General features: G+C 47.5%; 1 protein-coding gene across 2 annotated transcripts in view; it reads left to right on the forward strand.

Moving 5' to 3' along the window:
- Positions 1-7,010: 7,010 nt before the first annotated feature.
- The window catches only part of rmdn1 (regulator of microtubule dynamics 1), a 29,713-nt gene continuing 15,665 nt past the window's right edge, over positions 7,011-21,058 (forward strand). For both annotated transcript variants that reach the window (XM_067979525.1, XM_067979526.1), the window contains exons 1-2: positions 7,011-7,158; positions 11,065-11,182. In XM_067979525.1, coding sequence (XP_067835626.1) covers positions 7,039-7,158; positions 11,065-11,182 — 238 coding nt within the window. In that variant the 5' untranslated portion in view covers positions 7,011-7,038. The remainder of the gene's footprint in view (positions 7,159-11,064; positions 11,183-21,058) is intronic.

A 21,058-nucleotide genomic window follows, 5' to 3' on the forward strand; every position in this document is an offset into this window, starting at 1 on the left:
TGCAATGGCTTCTCTTCTCACTCCTGCACCGTTACCTCTGGACTCCCCCAAGGATCTATCCTTGGCCCCCTCCTATTTCTCATCGACATGCTGTCCCTTGGCGACATCATCTGAAAACACAACGTCAGGTTCCACATGTACACTGATGACACCAAACTGTATCTCATCACCATGGGCTCGATTTTAGCACCCGCTATCGAGGGGGGGCTCTGAAAATCGGGGATTCCCGGGGCGGGTCGGGAGCCCGGCTCCAACCCGCCCACTTCCGGGTTCCCCACAGACGCGCTGACATGCGCGAGCAGCCCCCGCATGTGGGACTCCCGCAGGCAATTAAAGCCGGCGGGGTGCCACTTAAAGTATTTATTTAGGTATTTCAGGTCGTTTACAGACCTGATTAACGAGATATTTTACATGGGGTGGGATTTTACAAACAACTGGGACTGTTTCCCGTACTGGGGGAAACACTCCCAGTTCAAATGGACGTGTTGCAGCCATCAGCCTGTGGCAGCTGCAAAGGTCCATTTGACAGGTTGGGGGGGGGGGAGACCCTCACTCATTGCAGGAGGCCACTCTGTCACTTTGGACAAAGTTTGGCCTCCACCACCCTCCTCCTAACAAGAAAATTCACCAACTTGCACACTTACCCCGGTGTCCAGACACATGTACCTACCTTGCGGACCCCCTCAGATGTACATCTTCTGGATGGGGGCTGCCGTAGCTGCAGTCGTGACCTCCTCGGAGGGCGAACAGCATCACCGGCCACGCCGTCGACCTCTGACACGTGGAGCTCCACAACACAGTGCTGTGACACATCCACCTGCATGGCAGGAGGGAGGGCAACCGCAGAGAGAGATGCGTCGCAGAGGGCACTACCCTCGCCACAGGGTCCACAGACCGAGGCTCAGCTTCCTGGACCTCTTTGAGCAGCAGCGCACACGGAGGCTCAGAGTCACTCGACATGTAGTCGTGGACATCTGCAGCCTCCTTGATGCCGAGCTGCTCCCGGCTGGCCCGAGCATCATCTTCTTACCTGTCGCTGTCAAAGTCACCACTGCCCTCAACAACTTCTCCTCCACATCCTTCCAGGGTGCAACCGGGGACATCGCCGATGTCTCTCAGTCATCTGCACAAAACAGCCCTGCAAATACACCTACACCCACTCTGCAGTGACACAATGGGTGGCATCAGGTGTGGGTCTTCATTGTGGTCCTCAGGAAAGGGCATTATTGCACAAACCAGACAGGATTCGCAAAGACGTGGCAGTAGTGGTGCCAATATAATATGTGATGTGAGTTGGTCAGAAATTAAATATAAGTAAAAACCATGACAAACCCTCAAACACCCTTGTGCATCCCCTTCATGCTCACGACACGTTTGCCTTACGCTTCCTACTGCACATATGTGATGCATGCCCTGTGGCTGCAGCACAGGTAGTGGCAGGTTGGGTGAGGCTGACTGTGAAAGAAATGCACGAGAGGGTGAGTATGAGATAGAGCCATGAGATTGTATGAGGATTGGGTTGAGTGGTAGTGGCGGGATGAGTACTGGTGAGGTGAGTAAGTGCAGGTAAGACGAGGATGAGCTTTGAGTGGGTGTGAGGACTGATGTGACAGAGTAGTGTTGGCAGTGCAGAAGGAGATGTGGGGTGGGGGTGGTGATGTGTCAGACGGAGTGCAGGGGAATGAGTAAGTGTACTCACTTCAGCTGACCTACTTAGGTCATTGCAGCACCTCCTGCACTGTATGCAGGTGGGCGATATGTTGGTGGTGCAGGTGACCTCCTCTGCCACCTTGAGCCAGGCCTTCTTGGTGGCAGAGGCAGGCCGCTTCCTCCCGCCCGCCGGGGGGAAGATCTCTGTCCTCTTCCCCCCTCCTCACCCCATCCAATGGTACCTGGAGTGAGGCATCATTAAACCTGGGAGCAGCCTTCCCCCTGGGCTGCTCCATGCTGTAATTTTTCCTATTTCTTGCAGCACAGTCAGTGGAGGACTGCCCCTTTAAATAGAGCTCCTCCAGCTGACAGACCTTACTGTGCATGCGCAGTCAGCCCGACGCGCAGCTCATAAGAACATAAGAACATAAGAACATAAGAAATTGGAGCAGGAGTAGGCCAATCGGCCCCTCGAGCCTGCTCCGCCATTCAATAAGATCATGGCTGATCTGATCCCAACCACAAATCTAAAGAACACAAGAAGTCGGAGCAGGACCCGGCCACATAGCCCCTGGGCCCTCTCCGCCACCCACAGGGCATTGACCGATCCGAACTCAGCTTCATGTCCAAGCTCAGCAGCGGGGAACCCGGAATACCAGGTAAGTGGATCCAATCAGCCTGCGATTGCGCGCGGGGCAGACTAATTTCACTGGGCGCATTACCCACGCGCCCAATAGACCCCCCGCCACGAACCCGCCGCCTGGGTAATATCGAGTCCCATCTCTCTCAACCCCTCCATTGCTCTGATTTATTACGTTGCTTGTCCAACAACCAGTACTGGATGAGCAGAAATTTCTTCCAACTAAATACTGGGAAGACTGAAGCCATTGCCTTCAGTCCCCACCACAAACTCCATTCCCTACCCACCGACTCCATCCTTCTACCTGGCCACTGTCTGAGGCTGAACCAGAACATTCATAGCCGTGATATCCTATTTGATCCTGAGATGAGCCTTCGACCACATATCCGCTCCATCACCAAGACTGCCTACTTCCACCTCCATAACATCTACCGTCTCTGCCCCTGCCTCAGCTCATCAGCTGCTGAAACCCTCATCCATGCCTTTGTTACCTCTAGGCTTGACTATTCCAATGCTCTCCTGGCCGGCCTCCCATCTGCCACCCTCCATAAACTTAAGCGCATCCAAAACTCTGCTGCCCGTTTCCTAACTCGCACCAAGTCTCATTCATCCATCACCTCTGTGCTCGTTGACCTACATTGGGTCCCAGTCCGGCAACACCTCAATTTGAAATTCTCATCCTTGTTTTCAAATCCCTCCATGGCTTCTCCCTTCCCTATCTGTGTAACCTCCTCCAGCCCGACAACCCTCCAAGATCTCTGCGTTCCTCCAATTCTGGCCTCTTGCGCATCCCCGTTTTTAATCGCTCCACCATTTGGCGGCCATGCCTTCAGCTGCCTAGGACCTAAGCTCTGGAATTCCTTCCATAATCCCTTGGTATTTTATGAAGAAGAGCAGGGAATTCCCTTGGTTTTGGTGAATGTTTTTCCATCAACCAACACCACCATAAACAAATGATCTTGTCATTTATCCCATTGCTGTTTTTGGAACCTTGCTTTGTGCAAATTAACTGCTTCGTTTCCCTACATTACAACCCAGACTACACTTTCAAAACAATTCATTGGTTGTGAAGCACTTTGGGATGTACTGGGGTCATGAAAAGTGCTATATAAATGCAAGTTCTTTTCTTCCTTCCTTTTTCTTTTCTTCTTTCCTGTTCTAAACATTCTCTTCACAACCCTTTACCTGTTGTCCTTCTGCCTAGGCATATCTAACAGTATTGTTCTGGGTTATTTTTTCATTAAGTATCTTGTATAGCTTTATACAGTTCTTTCTGAGATATGTCTTTTCAAGGATGTAGTGCTCTAGTTTATCTAATCATTCCCTTTAGCTCATTCTTCTAACACTAGTGATCAGCTTTATTGCTCTGCTCTGCACTGCCTTGACAGCCCCTTATGTTGTGGCAACCAGAATTGTACAAAGTGCTCTATGTGCAATCAAACCATAGTGTTAACATAAGAACACAACAACATAAGAGATAGGAGCAGGAGTAGGCCATTTGGCCCTTCGAGCCTGCTCCGCCATTCAATGAGATCATGGCTGATCTGATTCTGGCCTCAACTCCACTTTCCCATATCCTTTGACTCCCTTGCTAATCAAAAATTTGTCTAACTCAGCCTTGAATACATTCAATGACTCAGTCTTCACTGCTCTTTAGGGCAAAGAATTCCAAAGGTTCACAACCCTCTGAGAGAAGAAATTTCTCCTCATCTCTGTCTTAAATGGGCGACCCCTTATTCTGAGATTATGTTCCCTAGTTCTAGATTCCCCTATGAGGGAAAACATCCTCTCAGCATTTACCCTCAAGTAAAACCCCCTCAGAATCTTATATGTTTCAATAAGATCTCTTCTCATTCTTCTAAATCTAGTGAGTATCGACCCAACCTGCTCAATCTTTCCTCATAAGAAAACGCTGCCATACCCGGAATCAACCTGTGAACCTTCTCTGAACTGCCTCCAATGCAAGTATATCCTTCCTTAAATAAGGGGACCAAAACTGTACGCAGTACTCTAGGTGTGGTCTCACCAGCACCCTGTACAGTTGTAGCGAGACTTCCCTGCTTTTGTAAACCATCCCCCTTGAAATAAAGGCCAATATTCCATTTGCCTTCCCAATTACCTGCTGCACCAGTATGTTGACTTTTTGTGTTTCATGTAGGAGGACACCCAAATCCCTCAGTATCGCAGCATTCTGTAGTCTTTCTCCATTTATATAATATTTTGCTTTTTTATTCTTCCTACCAAAGTGGATGACTTCACATTTTCCCATATTATACTCCACCTGCCAAATTTTTGCCCACTCGCTTAACCTATCTATATCCCTTTGCAGACACTTTGTGTCCTCCTCACAACTTACTTTTCCACCTACCTTTGTATCATCAGCAAATTTGGCCACTTTACACTTGCTTCCTTCATCCAAGTCATTGATATAGATTGTAAATAGTTTAGGCCCCAGCACTGATCCCTGCGGCACCCCACTAGTTACAGATTGCCATCCTGAAAATGACCCCTTTATCCTGACTCTCTGTTTTCTGTTCATTAGCCAGTCCTCCATCCATGCTAATTCATTACCCCAAACACCGTGAGCTCTTATCTTGTGCAGTAACCTTTTATGTGGCACCTTATCGAATGCCTTTTGGAAATCCTAATACACTACATCTACTGGTTCCCCTTTATCCATCCTGCCCATTACTTCCTCAAAGAACTCTAATAAATTTGTCAAACACGATTTCCCTTTCATAAAACCATGTTGATTCGCCTTGATTTTATTTTGAGCCTCTAAATGTCCTGCTACTACTTCCTTAATAATCGATTCTAGCATCTTCCCAATGACAGAAGTTAGGCTAACTGGTCTATAGTTAACCTGCTTTCTGTCTCCCTCCTTTCTTGAATAGGGGCGTTACATTTGCAGTTTTCCAATCCGCCAGGACCTTTACAGAATCTAGTGAATTTTGGAAGATTACAACCAATGCATCCACTATCTCTGTAGCCACTTCTTTTAAGACCCTCGGATGCAAGCCATCGTGTCCAGGGGACTTGTCAGCCTGCAGACCCATTAGTTTGCCTAGTACTTTTTCTCTAGTGATAGTGATTGTTTTTAGATCCTCCCTCCCCTTTGCCCCTTGATTATCTACTATTATTGGTATATTATTAGTGTCTTCTACTGTGAAGACAGATACAAAATATCGTTCAAGCCTCTGCTATTTCCTTGTTTTGCATTATTATTTCCCCAGTCTCATCCTCTAAGGGACCTATACTTACTTTAGTTACTCTCTTCCTTTTTATATACTTGTAAAAGCTCTTACTGTCAGTTTTTATATTTCTTGCTAGTTTACTCTCATAATCTATTTTCTCCCTCTTTATCATTTTTTTTAGTCCTCCTTTGCTGGTTTCTAAAGTGTTATATAGCTTTAATGTGACTTGTGGAGATTTGAATTCAATTTATTTGGCAATATAATCCAGCATCCAGTTCACTTTGTTTATTGCCACCTCACACTGCTTAGACAGTGTGAGTGATAAATCAACCAACGTCCCTATTTCCCCCTTGGCAAGTTCTATCCCACTTATAAAGTACATCTGCTTATTATTTTTATTTGCTACCTTGCATTTGTCTACAACTGAACTTCATTTACCACTGATCAGCTCGGGTACATTCCCTATCCAGCTCTCTTTGTAGGATTTTGGCTGCCTCCTTTGAGTCCATAGTCGTATTTACATTGATGCCATCTGCAAATTTAACTATTTTGCACCAAGAAGGTGAATGCATATCAGCAGTAGCAGGGGCTCCGTTAGCAAATGTAAACCCATCTCTTATCCTTGGTACCCACTTACCTTCATTTATCAAAAAGCTTTTGGAGGTCTAGTTACCATAAGTTGTTATCTTCTTAAAAAAAGTGTATGAGGTTGGTCAGGCAAGATCTACCTTGCTGAAGTTTTGTCGGCTGTGATTTACTAGGCTGTTTTCATATAAATAATCTTCCACTTTGGTTCTGATTATTGATTCTATTGGTTTTCAATTATTGAGGTTAGGGCCTGTAGTTGCCAGGCATTATAGGCGGATGAGGTTTGGTAGGAATCAGCATTGGGATCCCATCAGTTTGATTGTTGGAAGTCTGTAAGCTAAAGGAGACACGCTATCATATTAATTAATGAATATCTGTTGGTTATAAGACATCCCTGGCCAGCCTCAAAGTGATCACTGGTTTCAATGGATTATGGAAGTCTGTACTGAGAGTTCTTGGACTAATCACTGGGTTTCTGAGTTAAGGGAGTCGGCACTGGGTGCTCTCAAATGAATCCCTGGGTGTCTGTGGGTTAACTCAGTCATCACTGGATGCTCTCTGCCATTCCTGAGTGTCTGAGGATGAATTCACCCAGGGGTGCTTTCAGACTAACCCCACGGTGTCTGAGGATTAATTCAGTTGGTACTGGGTGCTGTCTAACTGCTCCCAGGGTGTCTGTGCGTTAATGCAGTCTGCACTGGGTGTCTGCGTGTTATTTTAATCTGTATTGCGTGCTCGCAGACTGATCTCTGGGTGCCTGGTGGTTAATGCAGATTGATCCCTCGGTCTCTGTGGGTTAACTCCGTCTGCTCTGGGTGCTGTCAGTCTGATCCCTGGGTTTAAGTCAGCACTGGGTGTTATTACATTGACCACTAGGTGTCTCCAGCGGGTGGGCTGACTGCTCGGATGGGGTTTAAATGCGCCCTCTGCGGGCGGGCGGTGGCGCTGTAGAGGGGGACGGTAAGGATGGCGGCTGCTGGCAGGGCCGCTCTTACTCGGTTCGTGTTAAAAGCTGCGATGATCGGGCGAAGCTGGAGCTGCAGAGCGAGGCCCTTCAGTTGTTCTGGGCCCGGGGTAGCGGTGGAGGTAGGTGCGGGGCCGGGGAGTGTTGGACCGGGGGTTTAACCGTCTCCCGTTCCGCTGGAACCTCCCGAAGCGGGAGTGAGTGCGCAGGCGCGGACCAGCCTGGGCCGTGGGTCCAATTTGCTCCATTCTCCAGATCTCACCGAGTTCCTCAGTTCCTGGACTGTCGGTGTTGTTGAAAAGGACATTTCAGGCTCAAGTTTAACCTTTGGTTTATTCATGGTGATATGTCTAGGGTTGCCAACTCTGGTTGGACCTATTCCTGGAGATTTCATCACATGATCATAAGATTACCTGCCTCCAAACCCCACTGCGCTCCCGCCGCGGGCCCCCGCTCCCCCCTTCCCGCCGCGGGCCCCCGCTCCCCCCTTCCCGCCGCGGGCCCCCGCTCCCCCCTTCCCGCCGCGGGCCCCCGCTCCCCCCTTCCCGCCACGGGCCCCCACGCTCCCTCCCCCTGGCCCCCGGCCCCCCGCTCCCCCGCCGCGGGCCCCCGGCCCTCCCCACGCTCCCGCCAAGGGCCCACGGCCCCTCCGCCGCCCCCCCCCCCTCCTAGTGCTCCCTACACTGCTTACAATGCTGCCTATCTTTGTGTCATCAGCAAACTTGGATATGTGGCTCTCTATCCCGTCATCTAAGTAGTTAATAAATACAGTGAATAGTTGAGACCCCATATAGATCCCTGTGGAACACCACTAGTCACATCCTGCCTATTTGAGTGCCTGCCCATTAGCCCTACTCTCTGTCTCCTGTCGCTCAGCTAATTACCTAACAAGGTCAATAATTTGCCCTCAATTCCATGAGCTTCAACTTTAGCTAACAGTCTCTTATGAGGAACTATTGAATGCCTTCTGGAAGTCCATATAAGCAACATCCACAGACATTCCCCCGCCCACTACTTTAGTTACTTCCTCAAAAAATTTAATCAGGTACGTTAGGCATGATCTACCCTTTACAAATCCATGCTGGCTCTCTCTGATCAGCTGAAAAATGTCAAGGTGTTTAGTCACTCTATCCTTGATTATAGACTCTGGTAATTTCCCGACAACAGATGTTAGGCTAACTGGTTTATAATTCCCTGATTTCCCTCTCCCGCCTTCCTTAAACGGCGGAGTGACATGTGCAATCTAAAGGAACAATTCCTGAATTGAGAAAACTTTAGAAGATTATAGTTAGGGCTTTGCAATGTTCTCACCTACTTCCTTTAAACCCTGGGATGGCAACCATCTGGTCCTGGGGAATTGTCACTCTTTGGTGCCATTATTTTCTTCATTACTGTTAATTTGCTTATGTTAATTATGATGAGCCCCCGTCCCTGATTCAAAATTAGTTTATATTGGGGTGTCGGGCATGCTAGCCTCTTCCTCTACTGTAAATATTGATTTACTCATTATTAAATCTAATATGGCCTGCCCCCTTGTTGGTCCTAGGACGTATTGTTGCAGAAAGCTGTCCTGAACACACTCAAAAAAAAAAAAATTCGCTACCTTTCTGATATGATCTCATCTTATCCCAATCTATATGAAAGTTAAAATCCCCCATTTAAACTACTCTACCTTTGTCACATGCTTGTCTGATCTCTGCATTTATACATTCTGCCACTTCACAGCTGCTACCGGGGGCCTATACACAACTTGCACTACAGTGTTAAAAATCCTTTTCTATTTCTTAATTCCACCCATAAAGTCTCCACTGCCTGCTTACCTCTCGTTATATCCTCTCTTCTCATTGAAGTAATTTCATCCTTAATCACTAAGGCTACTCCTTCCCCTGTACTAGTTTCCCTATCCTTCCTGTAAACCTTAAAACCTGGTATATTCAGTTCCCAGTCCTGACCGTCTTGCAGCCATGTCTCAGTAATGGCTATCATGTCGTACCCTCTGAGTTGAATTTGTGCCTGCAGTTCATTCAATTTGTTCCTTGTACTCCGTGCGTTTGTATAAAGAACGCTTATTTGGGTCACACACCCTAACCTGTCCTTTTGCTCTAATATTGTTTTTCTCACACTTTCCTTATTTTTCTCTCCTAATTTGATTATTTTATATCTTTTTTAGTTTTTCCTTTACCTGTAGTGCCTAAAGCAGAATTTCTGACTATCACTCTACTCTCTTCCTTTTCATTTGTTTTAGAATTATTATTTATAACTTTTCCACCTGAGGCATCCCCCATTTCCCATTTACTAGTTTAAAGTCCTGTGACCGCCCTATTTATCCTTTTTGCTAGGACCCTGGTCCCAGCCCCGTTCAGATGGAGCCCGTCCCAATGGTACAGTTCCTTCCTGTCCCAGTAGTGGTGCCAGTGTCCCTTGAAATGGCACCCCTCTTTCCCACACCACTCCTTCAGCCACCTGTTCTAATCTGCTTGTCCCTAAGCCAGTTTGCACATGGCTCAGGTAATAATCCAGAGATTATGACCCTTGAGGTCCTGTTTTTTAATTTAGCTCCTAGCACTCTCTGAACAGGACCTCTTGCCTACACTTTCCTATGTTGTTGGTCCCAACATGGACTAAAACAGCTGGATCCTCCCACTCCCTCTCCAATATCCTTTCAAGCCAGTTCGAGATGTCCCTCACCCTGGCACCAGGTAGGTAACATACCATGTGGAACTTTCGATCCTGCTAACAAAGGATGCTACCTGTCCCCCTAATTATTGAATCCTCTACAACTACCACATCACGCTTCTCCTCCTCCTCCCATTGAACAGCTTCCTGATCCAGGATGCGATGGTCAGCATTCTGGTTGTCCGTCCGACAGTCTTTATCCTTATCCTCACAGTTAGCAAGTACATTGTACCTGTTGGATAGGATCTGTTTCTGCAGATCCTCATTCTCTATCTCATTTGGGTTCTCCTTACTCTGTGCGTTATCAGTCACACCAACCCCGTTCCGATCCTGTACCTCTCTACGAGGTGTGACCGAGGTCTGGAGCAAACTGTCCAGATACTCCGCCCCCTCCCTTATGTGTTGGCATGTCTGCAACTCGCACTCCAGCTCAATGACTCTAATCTGGAGAGATTCGAGGCGGAGACGTCTACTGCAGATGCCTTCGCTCAGGACATTCTTGCTGTCCACAAACTCCGGACAAGATAGCATGGAGCTGAGCAATGATGGTGTTAGGAGAGATGACTGAAGGGACAGTTGAGAAGAAGGGTTTTGAGGAGATGTTTAAAGGCAGGGAGAGAAGGTGCAAGACAAAGAAGCTTAAAACAGATTAGCTGTGGCGGAACAGTAATGCTGGATGTCATCAGCACATATATACATATTGACATTTTACCTGTCAGATAATGTCTGATGTTTAAACTACTATAAAATATATTACTATAAAAATAATTACTGTAGATAGTAATAAATTTGACAAAAGACACACAAATCTTTGGTTGAAGAGAAATTTCCTTTACTATCATGCGACTTATGACGTGGAAGAAAAAGACATACATTATTGCCGTTTGGTACCTTTTAAAATGCTGGAAGGGACAGATCACATGCCCAATGTTAAGGATGTAAATGAAACAAGCTCACATGGAAGGAGAAGGAAGTACCATGTAAGTTAATGTTGCAACATGACTGCCAACTCAATTCAGTACTTACTGTAAGCAACTGGTGTTCTGGGTTGTTGGATTTGCTCTTGCAATTGCTGACACACCAAGTTTTTCATCCTTGGCAATACCATTGAGAGGAAATGCTAAGTAGAAACCAGATGTTTTCCCCAGTCTCTGGTCTTTCAGATGCTTTCAATAGCCAGCCAATAGATTATGCATTAGCTGTGGCCTGGGAGCAGGTTTTCTTGACCAGGGGAAACGTGTGTCCTAATGAGACTTAGGACAGAAAATAACATTTTAAAATGATATTTGCTGTTTACTGCAACTTTGGGATTTCCTTGTGTGAAACCATAACCGTTTCTTCTCCATGCCTAGGTTCTGGGAGGTGCTATTAATTTAGGAAGAGGACTTACTCTGACATTAGTGACCTTTCTGGGTTATGAGGCTTACAGAAACATTCCAGGATCTTTAATAGTTCATGCTATTCAAAAAGGTAAATTCAGTACAGACCTGGAGGTTTGCATTACAATTTTGTTGATGAAATGACTGCACTTTTGCAAATTAGAGAATTGTACTAGTGATGACGCAACTTAAAGACTGTTATTCTTCACTTATGGGTGGTCTGTTCTTGCGTGACTGGCATTCTGAGCATTTTATGATGTATCATATAAGGCCCATCTTGCTGAAAATGATGACCATATTTTATCATATACATTCTTAACCCCACAAAAATCACAGGTTAGCCTCAGATTTATCCCCTCTATGTTCAGACCTCTCAGACTATGGGGTAGATTTAAACCCCCAAGAAGGAGTGGGTTGGGGTCAGGTTGGGAGTAAAAATACTCCGTTTTCAGAGCGGGATTGCCTGGCGGCTCCAACATGCCTACTTCTGAGTTCAACCCAGGCAGGTTTGGCTGCATGTGGAGAGCAGACATCAGGAAGTCCTGCCCCTACTTAAAGCTGGCGGGCCCATACTTAAAAGGGCAATGTACCTCACTGAGATAGATGAGGTACTTAATAATAAAGAAGGGCTGGATCCATGCGATGAGTGCCTTTATTGCAGTGCTTCTGGGCCAGGAGGAGCAGGAGTGTTTCACCCAGGCCCAACAAGCTCACCAGGCCTAGAGAACCCCTGTGACCGGCCATCCGCCGCCCCCCCCCCCCCCCCCCGGCGATGATGGAATGCCACCACCCCCCCCCCCCCCCACCCCGGATTGGGGACCCCCACCTACCTCCGACCCTCCGACTGTTCACTGGAACTCCAGCGACCTCTGCTCTTTTTCCTGGGCCTCCCGATCTCTTCCAGGCTGAACACCGCCCCCCCCCCCCCCCTCCAGCCCGATCTCCTCCCCGGCCCATGATCCCTCCCTCCCTCCCTCCCGCCATTCCTCCCTCCCTCCCGCCATTCCTCCCTCCCTCCCTCCATTCCTCCCTCCATTCCTCCCTCCATTCCTCCCTCCATTCCTCCCTCCATTCCTCCCTCCATTCCTCCCTCCATTCCTCCCTCCCTCCCTCCCTCCCTCCCTCCCTCCCTCCCTCCCTCCATTCCTCCCTCCATTCCTCCCTCCATTCCTCCCTCCATTCCTCCCTCCATTCCTCCCTCCATTCCTCCCTCCATTCCTCCCTCCATTCCTCCCTCCATTCCTCCCTCCATTCCTCCCTCCATTCCTCCCTCCATTCCTCCCTCCATTCCTCCCTCCATTCCTCCCTCCATTCCTCCCTCCATTCCTCCCTCCATTCCTCCCTCCATTCCTCCCTCCATTCCTCCCTCCATTCCTCCCTCCATTCCTCCCTCCATTCCTCCCTCCATTCCTCCCTCCATTCCTCCCTCCATTCCTCCCTCCATTCCTCCCTCCATTCCTCCCTCCATTCCTCCCTCCATTCCTCCCTCCATTCCTCCCTCCATTCCTCCCTCCATTCCTCCCTCCATTCCTCCCTCCATTCCTCCCTCCATTCCTCCCTCCATTCCTCCCTCCATTCCTCCCTCCATTCCTCCCTCCATTCCTCCCTCCCTCCCTTCCCTGCCTGCGGCCTGCTGTAGCAGGCCTTCCTGCCCAACAGCCAGCCAGCCTGACAATCAGGCTGGCTGCTGGGCATGAAACCCGGAAGTGCAATTGATTGGCCTCGTTAAGGTTGCGATTACGACCCGCCCATTTACCTTCCGGGTTTCGCACCCGGAAATCTGCACCCCCGCCCCGCCGGCTCCCTTCCTGGCTTGCAGTTAATATTCACCCCTAATATCTCGAGGTCCTGATTTTATACGCAATACTGGTTCTACTACTGCTACCAGAACAGTCATACAAGGAATACAACTGATGAAACGGATGAAGTGCAATGATTCATCAGGAATCACTTCTCAAACCTAGATTCAAATGCATGTGCAAACTTAACTCAAACTGATAGACTGAAAGCCCCCCCAAGCCCCCTCTCTGTACCTGATGTACACGTCTGAAGTGAAATGTGGTTGGCAGTCTCACCTAGTTCCTTGTAAGCACAGGTCCACAGCATAAACTGCCTGTGGTTCACCACAAGTTAGCAGTCCTAATTATAGGAGCTGTATGGGTGTGTGGTAGTGAAAACGGAAAGATTTGCACTGATGCAGTGAGTAGGGGATGCTCTTCGCAGAGGAAACTTTACCCTGCATCTGGCTCATGGTGTATCTGACCTCGGAGGGTTTGAAGTTCCATTCCCCAACCCTGATATTCGCTCCTTGAGCAGCACAGAAATTTAACTAAAATCTCTGTGGGCAATTAGTACTATTTATTTATATTATTGTTTTTGATATACTGTCCTAATAACATTTATAAGGAGTTTTAATTCCCGCATTATTTTGGCACAGGAAGGAAGGGAGAAGATTTGATTTTAACTATTTACAGACTGCGAGTTAAGCAGTTTTTGATCTGTGAGAGGTGCTTGCAGCCATGATAATTTACATTTCAGTCAATTAAAATGACTTTGTATATGATAAAAGGAGGTCTTGATCTTAAATTATTTTCATTGTAATTACACATAAACACTCAAATATTTTGTGAGCCAGTTCGTACAGTGTGTTCCTTCACTCTGAAAACTGCTGGGACTCAACGACCTAATTCTACTCAGTCCACTGTTGTTATTTCTCTTCAAGTTCCCTAAATGCAGGGATAACCAAAATCAATGGAATTTCCATTTATGCGAAGAAGGGGACGATAGTATTGATTTCACTGATGAAAAGTAAATTTCAATTGGGGCTTGGTGCTGGACTATTTTAGGTTTTTTTATAGCAATTTTAGAACTAAAATCAGGAAATTGTTCTTCACACAAGAAAATGATCATTGTGTATGTCCAGATAAAGTTGTGGTATCAAAAACCCTGGAATAATTTAAGGAACAATTATATGGTACAATGGGGGGATCGTTTGATCTCTTGTTGGAGAAACTAAGAATAGTCTTCCTCATCTATAATTACCTCATGATCTTGTTTGTTTTCATGTCCTTTGTTATTGAAGTTGAACTGTTTTCGAGGGCCTCTTGATTGATACCTAGCTTAAAGGCTTTAGTTACCACTGTAGCTTAGAGAGCTGGGGCTTTTTACTCTAGAAAAAGTGTAGACTTCGATGAGATTTGATTGTGACCGTTAAAATAACTAAAGGATTAGATTTGGTCGATTTGTATAGGCTATCTGAGTTAGGTAGGTTAGCAAGGAGCAGGGGACATGAGTATAAGTTATGTAGGTATAGAACTAGATTATTTCTTTTCACAGAGTCGTCTATCTATGGAACAAGTTGCCGGCCCTGCAGTGAGTGCAGATTCGCTGTAATCATTCAAAAGGGAGCTGGACGAGTTCCTGAGAGTGGTCAACATAACTACGTATAGAAGGTAGGTTGGTACTGGGAGTTGTATCTCCAAGTGATGCAATGTGGTTGATTTTTAATTGCCCTCTGAAATGGCCTAGCAAGCCACTCAGTTGTAAAATCTCGCTTAAAAAAAGTCATCATAAGAATAAAACCGGACGGACCACCAAGCACCGGACCACTAGGCACCGGACACAACAAAGGCAAACCAAGCCCAGTCGACCCTGCAAAGTCCTCCTCACTAACGTCTGGGGACTTGTGCCAAAATTGGGAGAGCTGTCCCACAAACTGACATAGCCATACTCACAGAATCATACCTTTCAGCCAATGTCCCAGACTCTTCCATCACCATTCCTGGGTATGTCCTGTCCCACCTGCAGGACAGACCCACCAGAGGTGGCGGTACAGTGATATACAGTCAGGAGGGAGTGGCCCTGGGAGTCCTCAACATTGACTCCGGACCCCATGAAATCTCATGGCATCAGGTCAAACATGGGCAAGGAAACCTCCTGCTGATTACCACCTACTGCCCTCCCTCAGCTGATGAATCAGTCCTCCTCCATGTTGAGCACCACTTGGAGGAAGCACTGAGGGTAGCAAGGGCACAGAATGTACTCTGGGTGGGGGACTTCAATGTCCACCACCAAGAGTGGCTCAGTAGCACTACTACTGGCCGAGTCCTGAAGGACATAGCTGCCAGACTGGGCCTGCGGCAGTTGGTGAGCGAACCAAAACGAGGGAAAAACCTACTAGACGTCGTCTTCACCAATCTACCTGTCGCAGATGCATCTGTCCATGACAGTATTGGTAGTGGAGACGAAGTCCCGTCTTCGCACTGAGGACACCATCCAACGTGTTGTGTGGCACTACCACCGAACTAAATGGGATAGATTCAGAACAGATCTAGCGGCTCAAAACTGGGCATCCATGAGGCGCTGTGGGCCATCAGCAGCAGCAGAATTGTACTCTGGCACAATCTGTAACCTCATGGCCCGGCATATTCCTCACTCTACCATTACCAACAAGCCAGGGGATCAACCCTGGTTCAATGAGGAGTGTAGAAAAGCATGCCAGGAGCAGCACCAGGCATACCTAAAAATGAGGTGCCAACCTGGTGAAGCTACAACTCAGGACTACATGCATTCTAAACAGCGGAAGCAACATGCTACAGACAGCTAAGCGATTCCACAACCAATGGATTAGATCAAAGCTCTGCAGTCCTGCCACATCCAGTCGTGAATGGTGGTGGACAGTTAAACAATTAACATCCCCATCCTCAATGATGGCGGAGTCCAGCACGTGAGTGCAAAAGTCAAGGCTAAAGTGTTTGCAACCATCTTCAGCCAGAAGTGCCGAGTGGATGATCCATCTAGGCCTCCTCCTGATATCCGCACCATCACAGAAGCCAGTCTTCAGCCAGTTTGATTCAATCCACGTGATATCAAGAAACGGCTGAGTGCACTGGATACAGCAAGGGCTATGGGCCCTGACAACATCCCGGCTGTAGTGCTGAAGACTTGTGCTCCAGAACTAGCCATGCCTCTAGCCAAACTGTTCCAGTACAGCTACAACACTGGCATCTACCCGACAATGTGGAAAATTGCCCAGGTATGTCTTGTCCACAAAAAGCAGGACAAATCCAATCTGGCCAATTACCGCCCCGTCAGCAAAGTGATGGAAGGTGTCGTCGACAGTGCTATCAAGCGGCACTTACTCACCAATAACCTGCTCACCGATGTTAAGTTTGGGTTCCGCCAGGACCACTCAGCTCCAGACCTCATTACAGCCTTGGTCCAAACATGGACAAAAGAGCTGAATTCCAGAGGTGAGGTGAGAGTGACTACCGTTGACATCAAGTCAGCATTTGACCGAGTGTGGCACCAAGGAGCCCTAGTAAAATTGAAGTCAATGGGAATCAGGGGGAAAACTCTCCAGTGGCTGGAGTCATACCTGGCACAAAGGAAGATGGTAGTGGTTGTTGGAGGCCAATCATCTCAGCCCCAGGACATTGCTGCAGGAGTTCCTCAGGGCAGTGTCCTGGGCCCAACCATCTTCAGCTGCTTCATCAATGGCCTTCCCTCCATCATAAGGTCAGAAATGGGGATGTTCGCTGATGATTGCACAGTGTTCAGTTGCATTCGCAACCCCTCAGACAATGAAGCAGTCAGTGCCCGCATGCAGCAAGACCTGGACAACATCCAGCCTTGGGCTGAGAAGTGGCAAGTAACATTCGCGCCAGATAAGTGCCAGGCAATGACCATCTCCAACAAGAGAGAGTCTAACCACCTCCCCTTGACATTCAACGGCATTATCATCACCAAATCCCCCAACATCAACATTCTGGGGGTCACCATTGACCAGAAACTTAACTGGACCAGCCACATAAATACTGTGGCTGCAAGAGCAGGTCAGAGGCTGGGTATTCTGCGGCGAGTGACTCACCTCCTGACTCCCCAAAGCCTTTCCACCATCTGCAAGGCACAAGTCAGGAGTGTGATGGAATACTTACCACTTGGCTGGATGAGTGCAGCTCCAACAACACTCAAGAAGCTCGACACCATCCAGGACAAAGCAGCCCGCTTGATTGGCACCCCATCCACCACCCTAAACATTCACTCCCTCCACCACCAGCGCACTGTGGCTGCAGTTTGTACCATCCACAGGATGCACAGCAGCAACTCGCTAAGGCTTCTTCGACAGCACCTCCCAAACCCGTGACCTCTACCACCTAAAAGGACAAGGGCAGCAGGCACATGGGAACAACACCACCTGCACGTTCCCCTCCAAGTCACACACCATCCCGACTTGGAAGTATATCGCCGTTTTTTCATTGTCGCTGGGTCAAAATCCTGGAACTCCCTTCCTAACAGCACTGTGGGAGAATCTTCACCTCACGGACTGCAGCAGTTCAAGAAGGCGGCTCACCATCTCGAGGGCAATTAGGGATGGGCAATAAATGCCGGCCTTGCCAGCGACACCCACATCCCATGAACGAATTTTTAAAAAAGTGATCGTGGTGTCCTGGAGCATGTTTGATTGCCTTTATGGGATTTCTCCTTTTTTCCTAAATTAGCCCATGGTTTTTCTCTTATTTGGTCTCTCCCAGGAGATTGCATAGGTGGGAGTGAGGGAGGGTATGACTGGGGTGTATAGATTGCACCATGGCAATATAGGACAGGCTCGAAGGAGCAGCTGGTCTATCCTGCCTTTTGTTTTAATGGCCCGGATTTTGTGCTGAGTGGCGTCCGCTGCTTGTTAGATTTGAACTTACCCACAAACTATCCACCTGCTTTTGGGTGCCCATTTGCTGTAATGGGGAGCTGAAAAAAGTGCAGCGCCCTCTCCCGAGCATCTGTGAACTGTGTGAACAGGGCAAGGAACTGTGTATCCCCTTAACTAATCAGATTGAAGCATTTTAATTAGTAGCGCAGGCACAGAACCAGGAAGTGTCAGTTGGAATAGTAAATTAAATGTAAAATCATTTACAGAAAGTTAAATAGAGGGTAAGAAATATTGAATTAAAAGACAGATAAAAGAGACAAAGAAAAAGTAAAAAAAATATTAAAATTTGATTTAAAAAAAAAATGTCCAATCACAATTAAAATGTGTAGGAATGAGACTCCACACTTGTAAAAGTAAATTTTCAGTGCGAGGCAGGTTGTTTGTCGATCATTAAGACTTGCCACACTGTTAAAATTTTGGTTAGATCGCTTGGGTGACTGTGACGGTGGATTGGTGGGGAATGGGCCTCAAACCTTATCAACAGGTTCCTACCGGTTATGGAGAGAGAGCGCCCCCACCCACATACCAAGTTTCTGTTTGGCCTTGGCGACCCGCTGCTCCCAGTTCTTGGTGCAGGCCTGGGGCCCCCTATCCAGATCCCCAGCACTTTCAGGTAGTCGGACCTGACTGTGTAGGGGACAAAGGATCGGGTCTCCCACCTGCCAAAGAAAGTGGCCTCACTCTTTCTTCGGTTCACTCTGGCCCCTGAGGCCAGCTTGAAACGGTCGCAGATATCCATCAGTCTGCGTACCGATCGCTGATCAGACCAAAAGACGGTGACGTTGTCCATGTACAGGGAAGCCTTAACCTGAGCCTCCGCTGCCTGTCACCCCCGATATCTGCGTCCTTCCTGATGGACGCGGCAAAAGGCTCGATACAACATATGAACAAGACCTGACTGCAGATGTCTGTGTAGAGCAGTCTGATCCAATCATGGATTCCCTCCCCAAACCCCATTTTGGAAAGCACTTGTCTTCCACATTGTCAGGAGGTCCCAGATAGAATGCGTCCAAAGGGACACCATGTACAAGCCCCTAGACAAAGGGAGGAAGGGTGTCCCCAATGCCGCTCTGATCTTGATGGCCACCTTTGTGTGTGGCTGTCACAGGATCATAGCATATAGTAGGTGCAGCATAGGAGGAGGCCATGTGTAGAGCCCCAGTGTGCAAACACCAAGTGTCACTACGTGCTGAGTTTCGACTTGTCCACCACACTGAGAAGACTGGGTCTGGCCACGCTGGCTGAGCAGACGCAGGACGTCAGTCCAGCGGGACCATACCCCACCACCTGTCCCCAATGGAGAAGTTCCTGAGGAAGAACCCCTTCGACCACAAGGCTGTCAGACAGTGGTCGGCACGGAACGTTCTGAGAGTCCTGCAGGGAAAGAAGAGAGTGGATCCAATCAGGCAGTTCCCCTACCAGACGGTCAATGCCATTTGGCAGAACGTCTCGTCGACAGAACTGACCAACAGGCACCAGGATGTAGCCTGGATGGTGATCTCAGCACCACAGCAAGCTGCCCTCGAGGCTGCAGTGGGAATGAGACCCTCATCCACCTCCTGATGGACTGCCCCTTCACGCAGAAGGTGTGGAGAGAGATGCGTTGGTATCTGTCCCGGTTCATCCCCAACAGTTCAGTAACACAGGACACTGTGCTCTACGGACTGTTCCCTGGGACACCCACCGAGACAGATATCACCTGCTGCTGGAAGACCACCAACTCGGTGAAGGAGGCCCTTTGGTCCGCCCGAAACCTGCTGGTCTTCCAGCTGAAGGAGCTGTCCACGACCGAGTGTTGCCAACTGGCACACTCCAAGGTCCACGAGTATGTGCTGCGGGACACACTGAAGCAAGGTGTGGCCTACACAAAGGCTCTATGGGGAAAGGCCACTGTGTAAGGCCATCCCACCTTGTAGTGTACAGGATGTATTAGAAGATATGTACTGTGTTTTGAATTATAATAACGGGATCATAGTGTGTACGATCTGCATTGCATTGGCTTAAACTGTATTGCTTGGAATTGTGACCTTTTACATTGAACTGTGTGTATCTTTAAATTTTATGAAATAAAGTATATTTTGAAATACAAAAAAAGTTAAAATTTTGGTTAGGCTAAAAAAAACTGGATGTACCTATTTCTGATGAAAATAATTAGTTTCCAGTTGGCAGGAGAGCAACTTTGCGCCGTTGCATTCATTTCAACGGTGAGTCAGCTGGTAGAGGAACTGCCGGATTTCCGTGTTTAACTGCACGTATGAGGTCGCCAGAAGTTCCTCTACCATTTGCACTGAAGTAACGGTGAGCACTGTTCGGCTCGTTGTTATTTTTAGAGCAAATTCCGGGCCAATGTGTTTTCATTTTCAGATTAAAAACAGACACTTGACTGGCATTGCAATACCATCATCTATTGGTTGGAAATGGAACTACATGGACTAAAATCTGTTTTTAGACTGAATGGAGAATATAAATTAGAGCTGTTGGAAATATTTAGGTAGTGAGAAACTTCACTAAATAATTAGTTAGTTGTACCCCCTTTCTAAGCAAATATGAGGGGGAGGCAGGAGTTCATATTCTTCTTTAATAGTTGTGATGCAATTCCAGATTTGTTTGACTATTTTACCACAAAAATGAGAAGCAATTCGGTAGCTTGTCCCTGTAATTGATAAATACTTTGCACCCAATGTGTTGGATGTTTTTTGATCTCTTTCTGACTGAAAAGTCAGGAAATAACGCATAATGTCAGACACCTAAAAATCAGTCTAGCTTTTGCAATAGAAGCAGCAGCTAAGACAGAGAGGCTCCAGAAAAGGCAGGATCAGAAAGGCAGGATGCAGAGGATATACTCTGTTTGTGTCGAGCAAGTCAACCCACTGAAGTTGGGTAGCATAGCATATACGTTTTCATATTATTATGCGGAGATAAGTTGTATTGATTGAACTAAGTGAATCTGATCATAACTATGGCTCTGTCTGTTGACTTTACTGTGCAGCTTAATATTTTTCACCAAACCCCACCTCTCCAGTATTAACTTAGTCCACCTTCAGAGAGATTGAAGAAATGCATTTATCCAGTTTGGGTAATGGGGTTCTGTTGTTACATCCCTGGGTCCCTTCTATCATACAAGTAGATTTAGGGGAGTGTGAGTCAATTCTCATTAAAGTGAGATGCTCAGACCACTTGCTGGAGTGACTGACACTATTAGCCCAAGAAGGTATCAGCACAGGCCCCAATCCATAACAAGCTTCAATTTCTGCTGAT

Source organism: Heptranchias perlo, chromosome 3, assembly GCF_035084215.1.
Source record: "Heptranchias perlo isolate sHepPer1 chromosome 3, sHepPer1.hap1, whole genome shotgun sequence".
In the NCBI taxonomy this organism is placed as follows: Eukaryota; Metazoa; Chordata; class Chondrichthyes; order Hexanchiformes; family Hexanchidae; genus Heptranchias; species Heptranchias perlo.